Below are 25,683 nucleotides of genomic sequence, written 5' to 3'. Positions count from 1 at the left end.
TGAAATGCTGCAATTGTCCTCCGTTCGCAAATTTTACAATTGTATATTTTCAGGATAGCCCTGATAGTATTTCACTGCTAAAAGGCACATCCCTAATCAGCTCCGGCGTAACAGCCGGTTAAAAGGTACAACAGCGGAGACAGACTTGCAAACACTGCAACCCAGTGGTCAAAAGAATAATTGCCACTAGAATTTACAGTATTTATTCTCTATAAATACTATTATTTAAAATTCGGAATTTATAAGTACATTACCTAGCCTACTTGCAGAAAGTGAAATAGTGTTTTGCATTTCATTTTATTTTTTGTGTTATTTGTAAAAAGTGGGTGTGTATGTCTGTGTGTGTGTGTGTGTGTGTGTGTGTGTGTGTGTGTGTGTGTGGGGGGGGGGGGGGGGGGGTGTGTCCGGTAACCGGTAAACTCGAGGGTTTCTCATCTGGCTATGTTCCTAATCGGTATAGCAAATAAAATTCAATAAATTCAGCAATAACCGGACTGTATTATAACATGGTGACTAGATGAACAACCATCACCATTCTTATAGGCCTATGTTATTTGTTTGCGTGATACCGTTTCTTTACTGTTAGTTATTGCTCAGTGTGTTTTTTTTATTGTTTGATGTTATTTTCTCTTGATGTTCTTATTGTCATTACTGTTGCATGCTGGCCACTTACTGTTATTCTCTCTTAATGTACTACTACCTGACAGTCCGCGTGAGGAATGGGAGTATCCCGTTACACTAAGCCTAAGTACACATGACGACAATCTTCAATTTAAAATGAGCCTCTGATAATTTTTCTTAGCGGTTCCTACACGAACATAATGTTTCTTCTAAGCCTTGGTGTAGGCTACACAGTACCCACGGCAGCATAGCATGGTCTGACAGCTCCTAGACAATGATAAAGTGAATAGACCCGATTAAAATGGGGACCTGCGGTGTCCCGCGTGCCGTATACTACAACTTTACCTGTGCTGTTCTCTGCACGCAATGCCGGCTCCTCACATACTCTGAACATACACCGTACAACTTTGCAAAGCGTTTTCAATATTCGTCCTCTGTTTCTAATAAAAAAAATACACAATATATGATATATAAATGTCCCCATTTATATGACACAGTTCTTGAGACATACGATTGCCCAATGATCTTTGGGATTTTCCATTGACTTTTATAAGCATCAAAGGTTAATTCATGCATGTATAAAAAATACTATGCGAAATACATTTTTGCGTGGGCCTAAATTGGGCGTCGTAAATTATTAAGGCGTACTTAATAGGCCTAACTGGAAATTGGTTCACCTGTATGAAATGAATAGGGCTACGTTATAAAATATACAGTGGATAAAACGAATGAGACCTCTATTCAAAATGATATTTTCGTGAAAACCCGCTCATCTTCAGGTTTTAACAGCTCGTTTTTAAAATCGAGCGCCGTGAAGGAGGCGCTGCCACCGTCTCGAAGCGGATCATTCGTGACCGATGCTTGTGCGCGGCTCGGCGTAGGTCCGTCCCTCGCACGTCACGTTACTGACTGCGGACGGGGGGAGCCGCAGGACTGCGTACAGCATCTGACAATGAACCGAGACGGGGAAATGAAGAGAAAACCGCACAGGCGCTATACAACAAGGGGGGCGACTGATAAATAAAGGCACCGTGCCTGCGTCTTCGGATTACACTTCTCTGTTTTCTGCTGTTATTCTCGGCGAGATGGGCTCTCAGGTGGTGCAAACTCTGCGACAGGGAGTATGGGCATCCCTGACGGGCGGGTGGTACCATGACCCGGAGCAGAACAAATTCAATAACTCGTGTCACCTCTATTTGTGGATGTTTCTGCTTGTACTGCCGCTGTCGCTGCATCTGGTGAGTACGAGCACCGAAAGGACTCGTGTTATTCATTTGAATGGCGTCATATTCATTCAAAGGATTCCTCTGTGCATAAGTGGAAGACACCAGCACACAGCCCACGGGGATCTGCACACAATGTAATCGTATTGTTGCAGTGGAGTTTATTTTAAATACGCGTGTGACGGTTCAGCGTTCATTTCCAGCGCATCAGTGACTGTCGCATTATTTCACCGCATAGTGAAACGCACGGCAGCAGCGCGGCTCGTAGATGGAGCGGTACCACTGAAGCTGGACCTGCTGCGAGCATGAGCTGGGATTTCAGTCGCCCAAAGAAAATGATATTTTGTACCAGACCGTACACTAGAGACGCAGATCACAGAAGAAGCTGTTTTGTGGCAGTTAAAAACACGCACAGAAACGCCGTAGGTGCTGGCGTCATCAGCACGATAATCTGACCCCGGTCCCCGCTGGAGGATTCATGCGTGTTACGATCTCTCCCGATTTTATCCTTAAAGGAACAAATGTGCTATATTACGTGGCCGTGTTTGGCTACAGTTATTCACTCATGGAACCCGCTTGTATTTGCAATGATTTTGCTTTTAGGGTGATAAGGGGGCGCGGCATATTCTTTGTGCGATGCTGTAGTCCGGTTGAGCCCATGCGAATGGGCAGGGCGTCTCATCTGAGCCTGCGACGGAGGGATTACAGAGCAGCGTCAGGCTGTCAGCCTCTCCAGCATGATTACACAATAGCAGACATCCGCACATACGCTTTATCTGCACGATAATACAATAATATTAACAGAATCGGTTAAACATCATAAACCTGAAAGCAATTATATAATTAAGCAATTAGGTAATTTATGTAATATTTTTTAAAGGAAATACAAAAGGAGTCAAATATCATTTTATGCGGTTTTTTTTACTCTAGTGCCTCATGAATGCTTGTTTTCTACCATTTTAATTGCATCATTACTTTTTAAAACTATTCTGTGGAAGCGCGCAAATACAGACAGTCAAATTGCACAGAGACGGCAAAATGTTGGAGCTGAAAGATCTACCGAGTGTAAAAATGACGTTTTGATGAGACACTTCACATAAAGCACAAGAAGAAGGCTTTATAATCGAAGTTTGGCCCAGTTGTGCTGATCAATTTTGGTTAATATTGTAAAAAGGGAAAACAAAGGTAAATACATATTGTGTCTTTCCGGAAGACGGCATATTTTGACAGTTGTCATTTGTTAATTATTTAATAGAGAAATCGACAGTGGTGTTAAGTGGGAACTGGGATGTCATGGTGCTCAGACTGTATTCCTGTCCCCCCCCCCCCAGGCGCTCCCCCCCACGACACTGGCCCTCAGCATTTACTGTACCATAGTGATGGTCTTCTTCGTCCTCATAAAGATGGTGAATTATCGACTGCACCTCATGTTTGATAAGGGAGACATGGTGGCCCAGGGAAGCCTTTCGGATCTCAGCAAGGGTGCAGAGAAGAAGGTCCGAGCCTCTGACTCCTGTCTCTCACCAAGCCTTAGGTGAGTCACATTTTGGGCCCGGCGGCACCAGGGCGCAGTGCTTAGCCTCACACCTGGTGCAAACCTCCGCTATGGTTCAAGGTGTGTGGAGTTTAATTCTTCTCCTTGTGTTGTTGTGGGGTTACCTCTGGCACTCTGGTTTCACCCACAAATCAAAAGTGATCACTTACAAATTGCCTGTAGGTGTGAGTGTGCCTTGTGATGGGTTCGCATCCCACCCTGGGTTCCCCGCCCTGTGCCTCTAGGCTCTGGACCCCCCATGACCCTGAATAGGACAAGTGGTTACAGAGGATGGATGAGTGGATTTCAGGCTAAACTAGTCAAATAAATGCTACTACTAGATCTCTGGCCAGAATGTAGTATCACATTATTAATAAACAGGATAAAATCAGACCATGAGCGAGACAACCTCACCAAATGCTATTCAGGATATTAACCAGTATAAGCTGTAAGTAACCTTCTATAATACAACAGTGTCTTTTCCATCTCTGTGTGGTAAATTTTTATGACTTTCTACTGCTCATGAATCGTGTTCATTAATGACCTTGTAAGGGAGGAGCTTCGTACCCAGTGACCGCTAAGAGGTGGGCGTGGTCTCTCTGACAGGAAGAGCAGCACTGTCCCCGACAGCGTCGCCATGACGCTGCTGACCAGGAACCGACCAAGTCCAATCATCCAAGTCACAGTCAAACAGACGGAGACAGACCCGGGATTGATTGGGGTGGTGGGTGTACCTCCTTTTCAGCTTGAACTTACAGCATTTCCAAAAGTCAGGGAGGGGCTGCTTTTCCGCTTTTAACGTGACTTTTGTTCCCCTTGCGATGATGCAGATGTTTAAATAATAATTTTTGTTATATGCTGAGTGTCTTTCCTTAAACTCTTTCCAGAGAGAGTAATGCTTAAATGCCAGCGTGCGCTTTTGCAGTCCCCTACCTTCAGTGATATTGTGAGGAATTAGCTTCTTTCTTTATCTGTTCGGGATGTGGCCCTGTTTCTAAGACATGGCTGGGCATTTGAGCGTCTGCGGCCACATTGATTCTGACAGCATCTCTGTCCTGTTACAGGAGGTCCCAAGGTCAGAAGTCACAAAGAGCAATGAAGGTATGTTTGGAACATATGAACCATTTCAGAAAATGTTTTAAACACATATTTATTATGTAAATGTACATTGCCAAACTTAGAAAATCTCCGTATAAACGCAAATGCAGTGTCATCTAACTTAATTCACTGCTTAGTGAGATCGATTAGTAAAGCAATTTTAATGAAATTAAAAAATTAAATGACTGAATATCTTATCCGAGCAAACCCAGTTAAGAATCTCTATAGGGTATAACCAGGGTCTAAATATAGACACTGGACGGTGGAGCCCAGCTCTGCCTCCTTATGTCCAAATTGCACCTTTTCAGAGCCTAGCTCCGCCTCCTTATGTGCAAATCACACCTTTTCAGAGCCTAGCTCCACCTCCTTATGTCCAAATCGCACCTTACCAGAGCCTAGCTCCGCCTCCTTATGTGCAAATCACACCTTTTCAGAGCCTAGCTCCACCTCGTTATGTCCAAATCGCACCTTACCAGAGCCTAGCTCCGCCTCCTTATGTGCAAATCGCATCTTGCCAGAGCCTTGCTCTGCCTCCTTATGTCCAAATTGCACCTTTTCAGAGCCTAGCTCCACCTCCTTATGTGCAAATCGCACCATTTCAGAACTTAAGGTCCCAAAATTTAGTAAAAGATCCAAAGTGATCAGTTGAATAAAAGGTCAGCTTTGCATAAAAAGCATGGTGTTTAATCAGCTTTGATGTTAATTTTCATTAGTAGCTCTAACCTGAAAATCTAACCTGACTCATTTCACTCACCAAACTGCTACTGAACCTCCACTTACAAACTAGACTCTGCTAGATGTGGCTAAGAAGCAATTCAGGGTAACTTGATATTACAAAACAGGCACATTACGATTGAATAAACAAGAATAATAATAATATGGGGATAAGCTATTTTGCATTTGTAAGTTTCATCGATATGTTACCGTTCAAAAAATCAAGTACAATTTGGCTGTGCAATAGGTACAATATCCAGATCTAATTTAAATAACTTTTAGATCACATTTTTAGTTCATTTTGTATTGTGAAATCACGTGCCAACAAATGAACGTACTTCGTCTTTAAGATTAATTATTATTAGGGCCTTTTTTTGGGATTTCATGAAGCACATTCTTAAGCACTGACTTGTGCCTCCCACAGCCTCAATTGAGAAGTCAGCAGGGAAGTTCTCACCTGAGGAAAGACCCACATCTGAAGTGTCACAGGGGCAGCAGGCAGATACATCTGATAAGCCTCTAACCGTGGAGCAGAAACCAACCCCAGACCGGGATACTGCAGACGAGGGGCTGCCCCCTTTCAAAGGCAGCGACGAGGAATCCGAGGTGGAGAAGCAGACCCAGGATGCTGACGTAGGTGTTCCGGAATGTACCGGTGAGCTGGAGGAGGCCGGGTCCCCGCAGGATGGTGTACCGGAGGAGAACTACTGCTCAGACGAGATCGCTGTGGTCCTGGTGGATAACTCCAGCCCGTCAGCCTGTCTGGATGAGAACGACACCGTGAAGATTGTCATCACCATGAGCTGTGATGCCCAGACGGCCGCTGAGCTAGAGGAGTCTGTCAAGCTCCGTCTCCTGGAGTCGGTACAGGAGCAGAGGGGCGACGGCCCTGTCAAGATACCCGTCATCACCTTCGACTCACCTGAGGATGACAGGTCGGCCGTCGAGGAGGAGGGCCTGCCTGACCCCATATCTGATGATGCTGCCTGTCAGCTTGAAGAGCAGGTAGGGTCTGACTTGGTGGCACAGGACAGCAAGGAGAATGAGGACCTCGACCTGCTAGAGCTACCCAGCCCACAGCTGACCAATGACAACAGTTCCTCCGGCATCGATATCAGGTCCCATCCAGACGAGGGCGACCTGCCTGAGCTAAAGACGGACAGCGATGGCCTTCTGCAGATCCCCACTGAAGGGCACCATAGCACAGGGACGAGGTTACAAACAAGGGGTATGAGCATCGACAGTGGCACAGATGCCGCCCTGGAAGCAGATAGAGACAAGATCCACACAATGACATCCTCCAAGTCTGACCTGGAGGCCAAGGAGGGCCAGATGCCCAATGAATCCAACTTTGTGGAGTTTGTGTCACTGTTAGAATCCATCAACAGCATTAGAGGAGGCAATGGAAACCCCCCCGAAGAGGAGACCGAGGACGCTGGGAAGGCCACAGACGATGGTGAGCTCCTGGCCTATCAGCATCTGCTGCGGTTCCCTGTGACTCGAGCCGCTCTCATGCCTGCACCCACATTGTCATTTTCATTATCTCATCAGGAGGCATAATTAAAGTCACACCTATAACAGTCTTTAAATTGCCATGCACTTAACCACTAATCTATCTTCCAGAAGACAGCGTGATGGGCACTAAAAACAATGAGGACACAGAGACTGAGGGACAGAAGGAGCAGCCCCATCCTCCCAACAGCTTGGCCACATCTGACATGAGCCAAACCGCACCAGAAAAACAGATTCCCATCGTGTCCCCAGACAGGTAGTCTTGACATGATTAATCTTTCTTGGATATCAAAGTAACAATGTTTGGTCTTTGACCAAAAGCAGCCCTCAGAACCATCAGAGCAACCAGTTCCCTCAAACACAGCTTGTCTTCATCTCCCTCAGCCCTCAGACGGACAAGGACAAGGATCCGGACTACGATTCCCTACCTTCCCAGACGTCCCAGTCGGAAAGCTCCATGCTGCAGGTTATTTGCAGGCCAGAAGCCACATCCAAGGAAGAAGCATACACCTTCCACACGGTTCACCGTAAGTGAGAGCCTGCAGCATCATACAAATGCTGCATGCTGGTGTGGAGCCCAGAGGATGGAGGCCGAGCTCCACTTCATTCGGATTTGACTTGAGCTTTCATCTGCATTTTTCCATTTTCAACTGCAGGAGAACGACCTCGCAAGCTGTATGCCGAGAGAGCACTGAATCTGCCCCTCGGGGCAGAACTCATTACCGGAAACATCTGGTAGGAAACACCAGCCATTTAAGTTACCGTTGCACTACACTGCAGAAAGCCCTTGCCCCACCTGCAGATCTCGCCACACACGCATGCAGATATTTGTTCTGGACAGACAAAAAGTATGGAGATGTGGAACGTATCCTATAATCTAGGTGCTCTTCAGCTTTTCACAGGGCTATAAACTATACAATTCAGTGTCATGTCTTCAGATTTAATGACAGCGGAAACCCGTCTTCCTTATGCCCAGCGATCTCCTGTCGACATCGTCTAACTCCGAGGGCCAGGATGGGATCGTCGGGCCTCACACGGAGTGCCCCTTCCAGCGCCACATCATCCCCGCCCATCGGCTCCGGCCCAGGAGAACACATCCCGAAATATTCCAGGCACGTCCCGCCATCCGCTTGGCCCTCTGGTTCCCTGAGGAGGTGTTTGCTAGGCAGATTACACCTGAAGGATAGTAGTATGCTATTGGCTGAGAATATATCATTTATCCTGCCCGTTGTCATTATTTCACAGGAAGAGGACTCACTGGATGAATCCTCAGAAACCTCCACTCAGGTGAAGCCCTCACACAAGCTGTACTACAAGCTGAAGGTTTTTCCTGGAAAGTGGATCAATATTCTATATGATCGCCTCACCCTGCTAGCATTGTTGGACAGGTAATGGACAAGGAAGCCCCTGTTTCTGGTCGCATATCTTTTTAAGGTCCGTCTGGAGGAGCTGACCAAGCCTCCCTGTTTTTCTCCTCCAGGAACCAGGATGTAGGGGAGAACTTGGTGTCTGTGTCTCTGGCTGTCCTAGTGGCTTTTCTTGGATTCATCCTGTTGAACCAAGGTTGCTTCAAAGACATTTGGGTCTTCCAGTTCTGTCTTGTGATTGCAAGCTGCCAGTACTCCTTGCTGAAGGTAGGGGGTGCGTTTAAGTTTGAGTTACTTTAGTTTGAGTTACAGGTAAAGGTTAAAAGGTTTCCTTGGTAGAAGACAACAAAGTAAATGTGTATTTAACTGGAAATGAATTTCTCAGAGCAGTACCTGCACTGTCCACTATGTGGCACTGTCCTGACCTTCTGAAATCCCTTTGTGTGTTTTAGAGTGTCCAGCCAGATGCTGCTTCACCTACCCATGTAAGTGTGGGATGGGCGAGGCAGCCGTGCTGCTGGAACGATGCCGTCGCTAAGCGCTTTCTTTCCATCAGTCTAACGGCTGTCTGTGTGGTCGACTCTTCAGGGGCACAATCCCATGGTGGCGTACAGCAGAGCGGCTTACTTCTGCATGGTCTGTGGCCTCATTTGGCTGTTGGAGGTGCTGCTGAAGACGCAGAACATTCCAGTGGCCGCAGTATACGGCGTAATCATCGTACCGTCTGACACCCTTATGTTTGTAAGAGATATTTTGATAGGTAAGTGATCTCAGTGTCCCTGTGATTTTTAGTGTCGTTATTTAATTACTGGCTTCCAGAAGGTGGTAGCGGAAATCTGACGTTGCGGAAAACTCTTTGCCCTTGTAGGTTTCATGTGCTGCTTCCCGGTCATATTTCTCGTCGGGCTGCTCCCCCAAATGAACACCTTTGTGATTTACCTGCTGGAGCAGATTGACATGCACTTCTTCGGTGGGACAGGTAAGCCGCTGTTTCCGTGTCTGTCTGACGGTGTGCCGCCCCCCCCGTGAACCGCTGAGCCACCGGTCTCCTTTGCAGCTGCCACGGGGCTGTCCTCGGCCATCTACGGCCTGCTGAGGAGCCTTGCTGTGGTGTCCATGCTTTATGGATTCTGCTTCGGCGCCCTGAAGGTGCGTCTGCTATGGATAAATGACACCTGGCTCTAGCTGAACACATAAAGCCATTTTGGTCTTGCTACGTTCTCGGTGCTTATTCTGTAATACCGTAATGACTTGGTGTTTTGAGTTCAGAACGTTCAAAGCTCAAAATTCAGATATTTATATCATGCGTAAAACATTGAAGCAATAACATACGAGAAGGATTGTACTGTACTCCAGTATATCATGGCTGTGCCCTCCGTTATTTTATTGGCTAATCATTGTCCACCATTATTTTATTGGCTAACCGTTGCTCACCATTAATTGTCTGAACCAATCTGAAGGAACCATGGAATGAGCAGCATATCCCGGCCCTCTTCTCCGGATTCTGTGGCCTCCTGGTGGTCTTCTCCTATCACCTGAGTCGGCAAAGCAGTGACCCTTCTGTTCTCATGTAAGACCCATTTCCTCTTCGCCCACTGGATGATGGCATGGGAGATGAAGGTGGTGCAGGGGATGTTCCTGTCTGGAAGGAAGCCCTAATGAGGATTGTCCTTCACTGTCTTGTTGCTGGGAAGGTCTTTGATCAAAGCCAAGTTGGTGCCTGCCCTGGGAAGTAGGACCGAGGATGACACCCCACCTTCTGAGGACTGTGAAGACCCCCTTCCTGAGAAGCTGAGGAATTCAGTAGTAAGACTGTTGTGTGTCTCATATGCCGTAATACAACATTCATAACGTGAAGTTGCCATTCTTAATGAACCAGAATGACACCAACAAGATGTTCTGAAGCCATCTGGAAGTGTGCTCTCTGTCTTAATGGATGTGATGGATTATTAGATTAGGGCAAGACGGCCACTTTCCCTTGTCTTTACAGAAGGAGATTCTGCACTCGGACTTCATCGTGTGCACCATGGCTTGCGTGTTGACGTTCGCCATCACGTCCAGCACCGTCTTCCTGTCCCTGAAAGTAAGTTCTTCAAAGGCTTGTACGGTGTATTATTTAAGAATGTGCAAGTAAGCAGCAGAAATATCGAGGAATTAGTACCTAGTTAGCCATTTGAAGAGTCTGGCCAAGTAGACTAGCATAAGGACGACCAAAGGTCTTTATTTATACTTTTCTTCTCTGCAGCCCTTTGTGGCCATAGTGCTGTACGCCTTAGCAGGGACGGTAGGGTTTGTCACCCACTACCTGATCCCTCAGCTGCGGAAGCACCATCCTTGGCTATGGATCTCACACCCGGTTCTCAAGAGCAAGGAGTACTCCCAGTTTGAGCCCCGAGGTCAGATCCGGGAGCCTCGCTGAGATTCGGGGGCTAATGGGGTTATTTCCGACAAAAACGTGTCACACTGAGGGTGGGAGGGCTCTAACGTTTGCTGTAATCCTCCAGACGACGCCCACCTGATGTGGTTCGAGCGCCTCTACACGTGCCTTTTGTGTTTCGAGAAGTACATCATCTACCCGGCCATCGTGCTCAGCGCCCTGACCAACGACGGCTTCTCGCTCAGCCACCGCGAGCGCCTGGGAATCCAGTTAGTACCCCTTACTCTCCGAACGCTGCCTGCATGCGAGTCCGGATTCCGTCTCATTCCCCTAATAAAGCCAAGCGTAACAATTGGCAAAGTTGACGAGGAACAAGAGGGTTTTATTACTGTAAACACTGAATGACAGTAGATTGGCCTCTGCTAACCCTCAGCTTGCTTTGATGCCCAGAGAATCCTCACAAGACTGGGCCGCGTACCAAAATCTGGCCTGTGCCCTACTTTCCCATGGAATGTTAACGCTCGTGTGAATTACCCCCGGGGCCTCATGAACACGCTGTTGGTGCGCCTACTTTGACAGCTGCTGCTATGACTGGCAGAGCGTGTTGTTTTTGGATTAAGGCTGTAGCTTTGGGGGGGGGGCCATCATGCCAGCAAAGCGGGGGCGGGTGATGAACGGGGCGCCAACACAAAGCTAATTCATGTGATTAAGCAGCACTGTCACCCGCCACATTCAGCCTATGGGGGGGGCTTCGCAGGTGTGAGCACCTGTTCAGCATCTGGGATAACTTCACTTTGCATGGTTGTGAACTGTTAAGCACTTCTATCTTGTGAGTTTGTGAAAATAGCTGTAAGTACAATTGAAATTGTATTTTAAAGTTGAAAATGTTTATATCCAGGTTAGGGTGCACCCATAAGGGGTTTTTACAAATCATTAACAAATCTTTAGTTTAACTGACGGTTGTGAAGTGCAATGAATGTTTCTGTAGCAGATGTTCATACACATCACACTGAAACCTCAACTGTAGTCTTCTTATGACATCACAGCCGTCTAAACAAAATCAGCTTGAGTTATTTGACTTGTGTTTCTGTTGTTTTTGGCGTCTAACTTATGCTGGTGCACCTATGTGACCTCCCGTGACCTCTGTCCCACCCCCCCCTGTGCCGCTGCTGTTCTTGACCAGTGCAAACCACTCAAGTGTCTGTGTCTCGCTCCAGCTGTGATGTCTTCTTGATGACAGTTGCTGGGATGAAGCTCCTTCGCTCTGCCTTCTGCAATCCCAGCTACCAGTTCGTCACTCTTACCTTCACCATTGTCTTCTTCGAGTTCGACTGCAGCGGGGCCTCCCAGACCTTCTTGCTCGACTTTTTCTTCATGTCCATAGTCTTCCACAAGGTCAGTCGGGTCAGCAATGGCAGTAGGGTGGCAAGACAATGAACTTTGACCTCTTTCAAACTTAGATCAACCAGTAAGGAGTGAACACAGGAACACACTCCTCTGAGGTGCGTTCTACATGCTGTAGGCTTCATCGAGCCACATACCACACTTGGAGGAAAGCGCTATTAACTTAACTCCACCTGCCCCCTTCTGTTGTCAGCACATATTGTATTGCAGAGCAGTTAGCTTTATGGAGGTCTCCTTGCTCAGGACGGGTGTTCGATCCAGAGGGGTTTGACCCTGGTTTTGGAAGCACCATGCTTTGATTCAGGCGTGACCTGGATGGATTTTCTGTTCCTTCTGAAATACATGGTAGAAGGTCCTACCATACTATATGCTATGGTCTTCTAATGACTCTCAGGTGGTGTGTTCTTCCATCTACAGCTCTGGGAACTTCTCTACAAGCTCCACTTCATTCTGGTGTACATCGCCCCCTGGCAGATTGCGTGGGGTAGCGCTTTCCACGCCTTCGCTCAGCCCTTCGCCGTTCCCCGTATCCTTTTCCATTGGCTGGAAGCCTGTCCCCCCCCCCCCCCCAACCCAGAGGCTGGCTGTAGTTCTCCGCGGGTTCCGAACATGACTTCTACTGAACCAAGGATCTCCTTAACGGAGACACTCAGACTCGGCCATGCTGCTACTGCAGACGGTGGTCACTACGGTCTTCTACACGCCCCTCAGCCCCTTCCTGGGCAGTGCCATCTTCATGACATCCTACCCCCGGCCGGTGAAGTTCTGGGAGAGGAACTACAAGTAAGAGGTTTGCACTTGGCAACTGAGGTCATGTCATGCGATGCTTCAGGAAAAGATAAAAGCTTTGAGCTCTGTCCCACGGCCAGCTGGAGGGCCTCCATCACGGGGTCAGAGAGTGTCTGTCAGTCTTGGGTTTGATTTGTCACGTTGTGCTATGGTGCGGATAAGCTAGTAGCTGCCAGGCCTATATGGGCACCAAAGAAAGACTGATGAGATAAAAGGAATCCATTTCAGCTGATCCTAGAATAGAGGACAGGGATGACTTCATTCACCCAACTGAACAACCCGGTGTTGACAAGATATGAAGTGCTCAAGGTGATCATAACTGTAAACAAATCAGATCCACTCCTACCGGGTATAATGATCTCATGCACCATCTGCTTAGGGTTTCCCTGTAAAGAGCTGCAAACATCATAATAAATACTAAGTCAGGACAGAAACACTGAGGTCTCCTTATGTTCTCTTCTCAGCACCAAACGCATTGACAACTCCAACAGCAGGCTGGCGTCTCAAGTGGACAAAGACTCAGGTGAGTCATTTGGTGTCTCACAGAGCAGGAGCTCTTTTATGGATGCAGACTATTTGTATTTTATTACCACTAGCCTCACATCTCAGAAGTAAATGCCCAACGAATTAATCAGAGTGTGATTACGATACAAGTCTGATTCTGTTCCGTCAGCTTTATTTGGAACATCCTTGCATGTTCGGCATGGTTTCCTGTGAGATCTGAAGGTATCGCTTTGCTCCGTCACCTCGCTGTCATCCAGGCTGCGACGACAACAACCTGAACTCCATCTTCTACGAGTACCTGACGCGCTCGCTGCAGCACAGCCTGTGCGGCGACCTGCTCCTCGGCCGCTGGGGCAACTACAGCTCGGGCGACTGCTTCATCCTGGCCTCTGACTACCTCAACGCGCTGGTGCACCTCATCGAGGTCGGCAATGGCCTTGTCACCTTCCAGCTGCGGGGTCTCGAATTCAGAGGTAATGCCCTGCAGCACGACGCAGAAAGGCATTGTGGGAAAATCAGCCCCAGCATTGTTCTGGCAATCATGCCTTTAACCTCATTAACTTCATAAATAACCCTCACATAGAATATTCACATAGACCATTACACTGAGAAAATAATACACATTGCCCATTTCCAACCTCCTGTAGTTTTGAAATCTGCACATCTATTGATTGGTAGAGTTGCTCTCAGATTTTGGGCTCCTCTATTAGAATCATTTAAAAGCCCTTTTGATTTGTTAAAAGTGCTCAGGGAAAGGTTGGTCGCCAAGACATTGCTAGTCGATCATGATGCAACTTCCAGTCCTTCTCAACTGGCTAAATATAGCATGGGGGGACCCCCCCACCACCCCTGTCACAATTTGGTAACTTGCCAGAATGAAATGAAGTAGAGAATAAGAGATCGGGACCCAGCTGAGAGCGGCAGAGTTTAAGAAAGCCTAAAGACTGAAGTCCCAGGTGCAGTCTTGCTACCGAGAGGCTTGAAGAAATGGATTGGACCTCATGGGTTTCCATACTTGGCTGCACAAACACATGAAATGTAGGTCATGCGGACTGACCTGGTTAATTTCAGGTACACGGGATACTGGTAGTAAAACACAGTAGCGAATTATTGACACCATTCAAGTTCGTGGGTCGGCATGCTTGAATTTTGGGAGGTTTTGAAGTGCAGTCGGTTTGTCCCCCCCCACCCCCGAGGTACGTACTGCCAGCAGCGGGAGGTGGAGGCCATCACGGAGGGCGTGGAGGATGATGAGGGCTGCTGTTGCTGCGAGCCGGGACACCTGCCTCACGTGCTGTCCTGCAACGCGGCCTTCGGCCTGCGCTGGCTGGCCTGGGAGGTGACCACCACTAAGTACCTGCTGGAGGGCTACAGTATCAGCGAGAACAACGCCGCCACCATGCTGCAGGTGTACGACCTGCGCAAGCTGCTCGTCACCTACTACCTGAAGGTAGGCCGCCGTGCTATTTGGGGTGGGGCTCAATTTGATAAACAGATTCGGTGTAGGACAGCTACGTGCAGGAAGGAGGTTACGGGCCTTAAGTTCGACTGCTGCCGTTTTGGTAGTTTCTCAATACCAAGAACGCAAAGGTCGCACTTGCGGTCTTGGCAAGAGCGGTCTTGCTCATTTGCCAGCTAAGAATGACATTCAGATGCAACGAATCATGGAAATGGTGTCATTTGTTGAGAGTGCAGTCCATATATCTTGGATGTTGGGGGAGGGGCAACAATGAGGTCCGTCCTCCACACTTCTGTTCCAAGTATTGGAACTGGTCTTTGGCAGTGGGGGACGATGTAAAAGAGGTACACAAGAATACAAGTATGGTCAAGTACGCATTTTGAGAAACACCCTTTGTCTCCTGCGCCCCGAAGAGCATCATCTACTACCTGATCCACTCTCCAAAACTACGTGATTGGCTGAAGGAAGCGTCCATCAAAGAGGCCCTGCAGCCCTACACCAAGTGGCACCACATCGAGCGGGACCCAGCCGTGTTCAGCGTCAAGATCGACGAGGACTATGTGCACTGCCTGCAGGGCGTCACACGGGCCAGCTACTGCAATGTCTACCTCGAGTGGATCCAGTACTGCGCTAACAAGCAGGACGAGGTGGGACGCAATAATGCAAATTCTATGAGGGTATTATGCACTCTACCCAGTAGAGGGTGCTATAGGTCACTTGCTGAAATGGACACTTTATATGTCATGTTAAGGAGTAGAGACAGGTTAGGGATGGTAGGTAAAGCCCAATCTGAGTAATTTTTATGGTTTTTACCATGGTCAGAGGATGTCATAAACATCATCGTGCAAAGAGGTGTAGGGCTTAGCGACAACCAGTAGGTGGCGTTAATCCCCAATTCCCCCTTCTTGCCCTTTGTACGCTTTTCCAGCCTGTGGATTGCGATGAGGACTCCATCCTGGTGACGCTGTGCTTTGCCCTGTCGGTGCTGGGGAGACGCTCGCTAGGGACGGCGTCCCACAACATGTCCAACAGGTGGGGGTCACAGAGGTGTCCCTTTAGTGTCCCACCCAGCGAAGTGCTTGATGAGTGTTATGCAGACCAGCTGACATTATGCGGCTAGAAGAAGTAGAGTTTTGGCCCCGTGACTTCATGACATTCGCACTGACCAGGGGCCACCAAGCTCTTATTATGACATTTGCCAATGACGGGGGGATTAGAGGGGGGTCTGTGCATTGTTATGGAACAGGGAGGGGGGATTAGAGGGGGGGCAGAGCAGGTGGAGCGGCCAGTAAACAGGAGAATCGTGCACAAGAAAACAAGCAAAACCTTATTCTGAGGTTTTAGCTAAAACAAAACAGCACATGAGACAGGTGGAGCTAATTAAAGCTCCTGACCCCCGTGCTCCACCCCCCATCGCCATGCGAGGCTGCAGCCTTTACAGGAATGCTGCCTTACCTCTGCCCCCTCCCCCGCAGCCTGGAGTCCTTCCTGTACGGCTTCAACGCGCTCTTCAAGGGCGACTTCCGCATCTCCTCCAGGGATGAGTGGGTGTTTGTTGACATGGACCTGCTCCAGAAGGTGGTGGCACCAGGCATCCGCATGAGCCTGAAGCTCCACCAGGTATCCACGGCAACCACCATGCATGGATGCATTTTTAGCTTTTTAGTTCTTGCTTTAGGCTGCGATAGCTGAGCTCCCCATGTGACCAAAACCAACCAAGTCTCCAACCAAGATGCTGCCCCATTACCCACGTCACCACTGAACATGCCCACCTGTCGGGGGTGTCTGGTAGTATGCTGGTTATGGACATGCTGGTTATGGACATGCTGGTTATGGACATGCTGGTTATGGACATGCTGGTTATAGACATGCAGGTTATGGACATAGTCTTATGAACTGGAGAGAACATGAAGACCCAGGAGCAGAAGCTCTCTGTTAGATCCTTAGCTTCTCACACATTTCTGCTCGTTTCCTAGCATTGAGTTTTGGCAGTAGCTGCCTGTAGGTGCCGTGGTGCTTCAGACTGACAGGAGCTTCCATCCCACCCCCAGGACCACTTCACCTGCCTGGAGGAAACTGAAGAGCCGGCCGTCTTGTACGAGGCCATCCACAGCTACGAGGGCGGCCTGGTCATCTGTCACGAAGGCGACCCTGCGTGGCGGGGGGCGGTGCTGATGGGCCGCGACGCCCTGCTGACGCTGCGCCACACCGTGGAGGAAGGCACAGACGAGTACAAGATCATCATGCTCTACAAACGCTACCTCAGCTTCAAGGTCATCAAGGTGGGTGGGCTCCAGCCCCATCCCGCACTCTCAGGGCACCGGGGGCAGGCCAATTGTTGGGCTCAGCGAATGAGGCGAGCCTTGGGGCAGGCCAGCTGATGGGCTCAGCGAATGAGACGAGCCTTTGGGAGGGCCAGTTGATGGGCTCAGCGAATGAGGCGAGCCTTGGGGCGGGCCAGCTGATGGGCTCAGCGAATGAGGCGAGCCTTGGGGCAGGCCAGCTGATGGGCTCAGCGAATGAGGCGAGCCTTGGGGCGGGCCAGCTGATGGGCTCAGCGAATGAGGCGAGCCTTGGGGCGGGCCAGCTGATGGGCTCAGCGAATGAGACGAGCCTTGGGGCGGGCCAGCTGATGGGCTCAGCGAATGAGGCGAGCCATGGGGCGGGCCAGCTGATGGGCTCAGCGAATGAGGCGAGCCTTGGGACGAGGAAGTAGCTTGACCTGAAAATCAGGGTTGGAGAATTTGTTATGGGAATACTGAGCGCTATAATTCCTTGGCAACGAACTAGCAAACCGAGGGCAGCATCGTATAAAGAGAGGAAACAGGAACCCCAGCAGGATAAGTGGGTAGAAGATGGATGGATAGATGAAGACAGGAAGCTAAAGGGGCAGTTCACTCCACAAGATATGTTTAAGAGGGGCTTCAGTGCTGCCTATCCATCTAGGTTGTTCTGCTGGGAGTTGCCTAGATGTGAAGATATCAGCCGTAGAAATGTTGGGCTGTGGGAGTAAATGACGCTTCTTTTTTCAGTTTTGGGGTGAACTGCCTCTTTCAGCTATTTAAGACATGCTTTGACTTTACCACTAGAGAAACTGACAACACTGTGGTAGCAACTCAGCCATGATGGCCTTTCTTACTGAGGTATCTTTAAGGCTTGATGGTTTCCTCCCCTGTAGATCAACAAGGAGTGCGTGAGAGGCCTGTGGGCCGGCCAGCAGCAGGAGCTTGTATTCCTGCGTAACCGCAACCCGGAACGCGGAAGCATCCAGAACTCCAAGCAGGCCCTGCGCAATATGATCAACTCATCATGCGACCAACCCCTAGGCTATCCCATGTATGTGTCCCCGCTGACCACCTCCTACATGGGCACCCACAGCCAGCTCCGGAACCTGTGGGGGGGGCCCGTCAGTCTGGAAAACATCAGAGCTTGGCTGCTGTCCAGGTGGATGCGGTGAGTAGCAGGACTGGGCCTAATATTCACAGAAGGTTCACCTGAGCCGGCAGAGTCTTCATATGAAGCAGAGCAGCCCAGTATGACACTGCACACCCCTCTTAATATGTATTGGTACAGGATCTCCTAATGGGACCCCAGTACCCCAAAAAAACCTCAGACATCATAAGACAAGATGTTCCAGTTAAGGGTTTGGACACGCCAAGCTGCCTACATAGGAGAGTGATGGCATCACATGACCTGGCCCCCTATACTAAACACAGTAAAGATGATGTTGGAGGAGTTTGACTAAAGAGTGACGGAAAAGCAGCCAATGAGAGCTCAGCATACATGTGGGACCTTCTTCAGGGCAGCTGGAAAAGCATCTCAGGAGGCCACCTCATGGACCTGGCGTAGAGGAGACAGTGGGGTCAGTCAGTCCCTGGGGTGATTGGGGTTAAGTGCCTAGGGTCCAATGGTGGGATCACTCTGCTGACTCAGGGATTGGAACTGGCAACCTTCTGAGTCCCAACCTGCAGAGCTGCCCCTGCAAATAATTTTTTTGTTTTAGACTATTTTGGTCAGTGCATGATTCCATACAACAATTCCATGTTATTTTATAGTTTTGATGTATTTATCATTATTCTAAAATGTACAGATTAGGACAAATAAACCTTTTCATTGGTAGGTGTGTCCAGACCTTTGGCTGCTGCTGTATATCATAGTGATTAGTATTGTGACTGACAGTATAGCAAAGACCCACCCACTATATAAATTATTGATGATTGACAGCTAAACCAACCACTGAGGCGAGGCTTCAGTAAAAGACATTAGCAGTACGTTTGACTAGGCCTCATGGAACAAGCTTGGCCCCCTCCCACTTTATGGTAACCTCATCTCCAGCCTGTCTGTCACAGGGTGAGGAAGGACAACCTGACCAGCTGTAACAGCGGAGTCAACATGGAGGACGTAGACTGCGGGGGGGGCTCGTCCTCCCTGAGCCAGAACCCCAACTCCGTCACATCCCAGAGCTTGAGCCAGGGCCCCGCGAGGCCACGCAGCGGTCAGGCCGGCCGGCAGCATGGTGCAGGTAGGGGGCGCCAGAGAGCCAACTTACCCTGCGTCAATGACGCATTTAAAAAGTCCGCATTTAAAAAGTCTGCATTTAATCAGACAAGTTCATCACATATCTGCAGCAGTTAGGAAGCCAGCAGCTACCTGATTCCGGGTCTCCGGATTTATTTTGTCTCCTGTAGAAACTATGATGCATAGTTTTTATTGTCATTTAAAATAATATAAATATTTTAACATTTTAATTTCATCAGTTAATTTGATAGATGAAATGAATGGAGAATGGATCAAACAGGCGATAGATAACATGACAGACGAATGGTGACATTACCTGGGCCGCAGTGATTGGCAGCTGATCTGCTACAGGGATGTAGATCCCACTGTTCTCTTTCCTCTTCCTTTCTGTCTCTTCTTCTCTTCCTCCCTCACCTTTTCTCTCCCCCCCCCAGGCAGAAGAGAGTACCGCAGCCGGTCAGTCCAGCCCCAGCCCCAGCGGCCCCCTGTCACCAGCCAATCAGGACCCATCTTGGACAGCCAGCAGGTGTCCAACTCCAGTCAGGGGCTGGTGCAGCGCCTGTCAAACAGCCAACTGTCCTTCAACACCTCCATCGCCTCCATCTTCTCCCAGGTGCCTCGGCTCTCTGCCGCCGGCCAGCTGAGCTCCCAGTTCCAGGCGGCCGCCCACCACCGCTCCAGCCAGGCCTCGTCCTCCAGTTCCACCCTTAGCCTCCTCTTTGGCAAGCGCAGCTTCTCCAGCGGCCTGGTCATCTCTGGCCTGTCAGCTGCCGAGGGGGGCAACACCACCGACACGCAGTCGTCCAGCAGCGTCAACATCGCCATCGGCCCCTCGGGCCGGTCTGGTAGCCGGGCCACACAGGTAGCGGCCCTTGGCTCCCGGAAACACTTTGCGCGTCACACAGGGTTGGACTTTGGTTGGCCAAATCTATCCTATGTTCTCTGCTGCATTTTCAGGCTGTTTCCTTCTGTTAATCAGTTGGGCTGATAGGAGGAGGCTTCAGCAGCATAAAGGGGCATATTTGTCAGCAAGTATATCCAAAGTGGGAACACGGCAACACAAAAATGTGTTTATTGTATCTAGATCACCTGAATCCCACAGTAAAGCACCTTCAACTGAATGAACAGATCTGGAAATCTCACTTTTCGTATGTAAGAAGTACCTCTGGCATAGTCTGTGGCTGTAGTCTGTAGGATGTTTTACACCTTGGCCTCTCTCCCCCCTCCACTTAATGCCATGGGGGTGAGAAAGGCCTTTGTGGGTTAGCTTGTGCAGTTCAGGGGCTAACGATCCCCCTTTAAACCCGTCTCTCTCCTTCCTGCTTGCAGTGGACGTCAGAGGCTTACGAAAGCCTAGATGTCACCCAGGCCCACATGGGCAGCGGGTCCAAGGACAGCTCCATGCCCAGCGATAAGGGCTACGGTCCTGGGGGAGACAAGAGCCAGGAAGAATTCGTGGCGTCGGCAGTGCGTGGAATGGCGGCGCAGAAGACGGTATGAGGCCAGGAGGAACAGTGTCACGCCTCAGCATTACCGCGAAAGCCCTGGACTCCACTGCCGGAATGTTCTGGTGAAATATCAGTATCTGTGCAGACCGCCATGAGTTAATAATACCACAGACCCACAATAACTCGACTTTTCTCCCTTCTGTGTGTGGAATTTGCATCCCGTTTCATCAGAGGCAGGAAGCAAGTCCCTGGGCCGTTTGGACAGTTCATACAACCTCATATATCACTCTTAGCTGCCAAACATCTCAAAGCCCTTCCTCTTACAAAAAATCTGTCGTTTATGACTGAACAAGATAGCTTCCATTCATATATGTGACTTTCTGTGTGCCGGGGAAAGCGAGGCTCCAGGATGATACTAACAGCATCGTGGTCTTTTTTTGGTCATTTCTTCACCCCCGTTGTGGCTGGGGTGTCGCTGGAGCTCTCGGTACATCTGTTGGGGTGTCTTTCCCAAATAACACACCAGTCGGAGGTAAAAGTCTAAAAAGTGTTTATTGTCATAAGGTGTTACATTTAAGGTGTTACATTTAAGTGTTTTTAGCAGCACTGTTTTAAGTACACAGAATTAATTCAAGGGCAGTTAAAATAGATCGGGTTTCTTTGCTGGGTTACTATTGTGTAAACAGCGCAACAGCCACACCGTCTCTCACCACCAAAGCTTTCTAAGGTCATCGTTTTCCAAATAGATTGTTTTATCTTTAATAAAATTTTAACAATTAAAAACGGCATATTCCTTTAATAACACAGTCTTCTAGAACCGTAGTAAAATATGTAAAACAAACAGAATAATTACATCTTGCACCGTTTCACTCAACCGCACTGACAAAACTACTGGGTTGGTTAGGGATATACAATGCAAACCATTCACCAGATCAGATGAACGGCTGTAGTATTAAACACTGTAAAATGCCGATTTAATCCATGACAATAGGCAAAGACCTGCAGAAAGTGTTATTTCTTTCTTCGTAAAACGCCCGGTTATTATTGAACATGGCAGAATCCGATGGAGCCGTACAAAGATGAACCGTAAGAATGACACTAACATAGTGAGTCAGGCGTATATTTTTAAACAGATTTACGCCCTTTTGACTAGTAACCTTTTCCACATGGAGAAACTACATGCAACGAGGGTCTTGCTTACGAGAACGATTTTAGGTTAGGCTATAGGAGCAGAAAAGCCGCCCCCCCCCACCACCCAGCTGTTTCGGTGTGTCCAGGGCAGGCATAATATGGCACTTTGATCCAGAAACAAGCAGGGGTGCGATCAGTCAACCGAAAGCTGCCTGTTTTAACCCAGAATTGTGCCGGGGTGAGGGGGACGCCCGGGGGGCTGCCGAGACCGCGACAGCACAGCACTCCGGCATACACCCTCCTCGGAAAAAAAACCGTCCCGGGCGACTCAGTGCAGACAATCTGAGGGCAGGAACACAGGGCTGCCGAAACTCGTGTCTAAAATAGCCTGCCATTTAATGACTGAAATCAATCAGTCATCTGCGTTAAAATACCCCTTAAACCACATTCCCGTTCAAATGGGCAGGCAGAAAGGGACATTCGGAATTAATTACGCATTTCAATACTTGCTCATATATTTACATTTTTTTTCCCGAAAATTTGCTTACATCAACTCTGCATTAAAACGAATAACGGAATCAGACATTAAGTCATTCGTCTACTGGTATCGGAGGATCATGCAATGGCTGAACTCTGTCAAATCATCCGAAGTGACCTAACGTAACATAATCTCGTTAATATAAAGAGTACTGAAGTCATTCAGGTAATTTTACAGAGAGTCCACAGGAGCAAAATTATACTGTCAATACCACCCAAACAAGTACCACCCGCAAGTAAAACTGCTCCACCAAGGACTTTAAAAACTGCTAGTTGTCTGCGTATTGCAGTACTTGAATACATACTCATACAGTATTGTTTATTATAAATAACTTAATTATTATTTTATTAAGCAAAAGCATGCTGAATATAAATATCTCTTTTCAATTAATATTATTCAATGTCAGAAAACCCCAAAAGTTCAGAGTGTTCTAAGTTATTTGTTGACTCGACGTCAGCAAGTCTCGAAAAATCTGTCGTTAAAATGAATAAAACTATTCCGATAGTCAGCAGATATGAAATGGCAGCAGCGTAGTGACAAGCAGCAGCGATTCGACATTCTGGCTGCGTGGGAACTACAGGGATTGGCAGCTGATTCGTAGCTGTGGCTGATACAGAGTGTCAGGTGAATAGTGGGGGGGGGGGGGGGGGGGCGGTCGCCTCGGCTACAGTCAAGTTCACCTGATGCACAGACAATCAGATCTTCCATAAGGGAGGACTACCCAGCCCTGGGGGTAGCTCTTAGCAGCTACGTAGGTAAATATGCAAACAACGTGAGCCAATTCTAAGGTCTATAATCAGAAACTTTGATCAGATGGAAAAAACAAAATTTATCCTGGGAGACATTCGAAAAGGACAGAAAATCAGGTTTGTCCCTCCCACTGCAGCCCTAAACACGTTAGAGACGGTACCGATGGGGTTATAGATGGGGTTAGAGACGGTAGAGATGGGGTTATAGATGGGGTTAGAGACGGTACCGATGGGGTTATAGATGGGGTTAGAGACGGTAGAGATGGGGTTATAGATGGGGTTAGAGATGGTACCGATGGGGTTATAGATGGGGTTAGAGACGGTAGAGATGGGGTTATAGATGGGGTTAGAGACGGTAGAGATGGGGTTAGAGACGGTAGAGATGGGGTTAGAGACAGTAGAGATGGGGTTATAGATGGGGTTAGAGATGGTAGAGGCAGGGTTAGAGATGGCAGAGATGGGGTTAGAGATGGTAGAGATGGGGTTAGAGACAGTAGAGGCGGGGTTATAGATGGGGTTAGAGACGGGGTTAGAGATGGTAGAGATGGGGTTAGAGATGGTAGAGATGGGGTTATAGATAGGGTTAGAGACGGGGTTAGAGACGGTAGAGGCGGGGTAATAGATGGGGTTAGAGATGGTAGAGATGGGGTTATAGATGGGGTTAGAGACGGGGTGATTGATGGGGTTAGAGACGGGGTTAGAGACGGTAGAGGCGGGGTAATAGATGGGGTTAGAGATGGTAGAGGCGGGGTAATAGATGGGGTTAGAGACGGTAGAGGCGGGGTTAGAGATGAGGTTAGAGACGGTAGAGGCGGGGTAATAGATGGGGTTAGAGATGGTAGAGGCGGGGTAATAGATGGAGTTAGAGATGGTAGAGGCGGGGTTATAGATGGTAGCGATAGGGTTATAGATGGGGTTAGAGATGGTAGAGGCGGGGTTAGAGACGGGGTTAGAGATGGGGTTATAGATGGTAGCGATAGGGTTATAGATGGGGTTAGAGATGGTAGAGATGGGGTTAGAGACGGGGTTACAGATGGGGTTAGTGATGGGGTTAGAGACGGTAGAGACAGGGTTAGAGATGGCAGAGATGGGGTTAGAGATGGTAGAGATGGGGTTAGAGATGGTAGAGATGAGGTTGGAGATGGTAGAGATGAGGTTGGAGATGGTAGAGATGAGGTTAGAGATGGGGTTAGTGACGGGGTTAGAGATGATAGAGGTGGGGTTAGAGATGGTAGAGATGGGGTTAGAGACGGTAGAGATGGGGTTATAGATGGGGTTAGAGATGGTAGAGGCGGGGTTAGAGACGGTAGAGGCGGGGTTATAGATGGGGTTAGAGACAGTAGAGATGAGGTTGGAGATGGTAGAGATGAGGTTAGTGACAGGGTTAGAGATGATAGAGGTGGGGTTAGAGATGGTAGAGGCGGGGTTAGAGGCAGGGTTAGCGATGTGCTCCGGCCCCTCACAGGATCACACGCTGGACTCGGATTGGTTTGGCTTTTCTCACAATCCATGTCAGGAGTAAATCCGTCCCAATGCTCTATTAAGGTCAGCTCCATGGACTGGGTACCCAACGCCACACATACAGAAAAGCCAGTTCCAGCAGCCAGCCTATCTTGACAGCTCAGCCCTGTAGAGTAAGGGGGCAACTGTGATTCACACTTCTACAGAGGGATCCAGGTTGAGGAAACCCAAGCGGACAGGCTGGAGCCCTAAATCCCTGTCGACACGAGCTCGACCAGGCAGAGGCCGGTGTAGCCCTTTGGATGTGGTTTCCATGACGCCAGCTCCGCATTTCAAAGCCTTGGGCTCTACAGCTGGGCAGCCCGCTGTGGCTCTGCGGCCCAAGGCACCATGGGATGGATGCAGCTAGTTTTCTGACCAATTGTCTCTTTGGTAACTTATGAAAAATTATCATCCTTGAAAGATTGTAGCCGTGTCCAATTTATGATGCGACAATAATAGTATGGACTAATATGATTTTTCCCTCCGTAATTAATCAAAGGGGAATCAACTCATTCATGAAAAGAGTGCCTGGATACCATTTCCTCTGCCTCGAGATTGTTGCCGGGAAACAGGGGAGTTAGGTAACGTCACGAACGTGCCTATTTACGGGCACACCGCGGCACGGCCTTGGTGTGCGTCACCCGGGCCACAGCGTTAAGCGGCAGGTACCACGGGCGGGCGGGCGCAGGCATGCCGGCTTCAGCTGGCAAAAATAAGTAGCATCTCCGCTATTTCCTGAATGACTCGGTTGAGCTGTGCCACAAAAACTTCATCAAAATTATACAAAATACAGCAGAATCTACATCATACCGATTCCTACTTGTTAATTCACAACCAAAAATGTTTTCATACCACATAAAAGGATCCTACGTCGGACTATGTTGGTAAATTATAATCATAATCACAGATGCCAGAGATACCATTTTTACAAAGGTGGTTTTCTGTAAGTATGGCGGGTGGGACCAATAGCTTATAACAGTAAGAAAAACAGAGCAATGTCCTTGTCCAATATTCAGTAACTATCCAGCATCCAGCGTGGTCTTCAAAGACATAGACAAAGGTATGTCATTATCACTCACAGCGCCCCCGTGTGGCGACCAAGGGGGCTGCACCCACTCGGGTGCTCGTTGGCCCAAGCCTTTCAAAGTTCGAGGACGATAGCAGCTAATGAATGTATCTGTACCAAACAGGGAA

At 48.7% G+C, this 25,683-nt stretch overlaps 2 protein-coding genes across 4 annotated transcripts; one reads left to right on the top strand and one right to left on the bottom strand.

The window, feature by feature from the left end:
* The first annotated feature begins 1,467 nt into the window (after nucleotides 1–1,467).
* On the top strand, nucleotides 1,468–21,113 carry pcnx2 (pecanex 2). 3 transcript variants are annotated; one of them, XM_049009438.1, is made up of 34 exons: nucleotides 1,468–1,859; nucleotides 3,176–3,378; nucleotides 3,985–4,102; nucleotides 4,443–4,479; nucleotides 5,615–6,646; nucleotides 6,814–6,958; nucleotides 7,087–7,229; nucleotides 7,359–7,437; nucleotides 7,679–7,814; nucleotides 7,948–8,090; nucleotides 8,183–8,336; nucleotides 8,522–8,554; nucleotides 8,658–8,829; nucleotides 8,938–9,048; nucleotides 9,127–9,218; nucleotides 9,530–9,639; nucleotides 9,764–9,875; nucleotides 10,060–10,152; nucleotides 10,315–10,465; nucleotides 10,574–10,715; nucleotides 11,664–11,841; nucleotides 12,268–12,376; nucleotides 12,504–12,633; nucleotides 13,104–13,162; nucleotides 13,401–13,616; nucleotides 14,340–14,593; nucleotides 15,016–15,249; nucleotides 15,531–15,634; nucleotides 16,078–16,222; nucleotides 16,654–16,884; nucleotides 17,781–18,055; nucleotides 18,952–19,124; nucleotides 19,555–19,982; nucleotides 20,450–21,113. In XM_049009438.1, the coding sequence occupies exons 1-34, from the start codon at nucleotides 1,707–1,709 to the stop codon at nucleotides 20,618–20,620; spliced, it is 6,066 nt and encodes a 2,021-aa protein (XP_048865395.1). In that variant the 5' UTR covers nucleotides 1,468–1,706; the 3' UTR covers nucleotides 20,621–21,113. The 3 variants fall into 3 exon arrangements, with proteins under 3 accessions (XP_048865395.1, XP_048865396.1, XP_048865397.1); XM_049009439.1 differs by having other exon boundaries at nucleotides 7,679–7,818; nucleotides 7,952–8,090; XM_049009440.1 differs by lacking the exons at nucleotides 19,555–19,982; nucleotides 20,450–21,113 and having other exon boundaries at nucleotides 18,938–19,073.
* Nucleotides 21,102–24,450, bottom strand: LOC125738581 (uncharacterized; the record flags this gene model as incomplete). The annotated part of the gene is made up of 1 exon (XM_049007728.1): nucleotides 21,102–24,450. A coding segment is annotated over one exon (1,404 nt), but the record flags the coding sequence as incomplete, so codon positions are not given.
* Between the last annotated feature and the right edge of the window lie 1,233 nt (nucleotides 24,451–25,683).

The sequence above is a fragment of the Brienomyrus brachyistius genome, chromosome 3 (genome assembly GCF_023856365.1).
Source record: "Brienomyrus brachyistius isolate T26 chromosome 3, BBRACH_0.4, whole genome shotgun sequence".
Classification (NCBI taxonomy): Eukaryota; Metazoa; Chordata; class Actinopteri; order Osteoglossiformes; family Mormyridae; genus Brienomyrus; species Brienomyrus brachyistius.
The sequence above is the reverse complement of the archived record's forward strand: the minus strand, read 5'-3'. Positions and strand labels throughout refer to the sequence as shown.

Coding starts and splice junctions, on each gene's coding strand:
- pcnx2 (XM_049009438.1), top strand. CDS start 1,707: ATGGGCTCTCAGGTGGTGCAAACTCTGCGACAGGGAGTATGGGCATCC. Junction 7,438..7,678: donor CTCATTACCGGAAACATCTG/GTAGGAAACACC, acceptor CCTTATGCCCAG/CGATCTCCTGTCGACATCGT. Junction 15,635..16,077: donor TCCCACAACATGTCCAACAG/GTGGGGGTCACA, acceptor CCTCCCCCGCAG/CCTGGAGTCCTTCCTGTACG.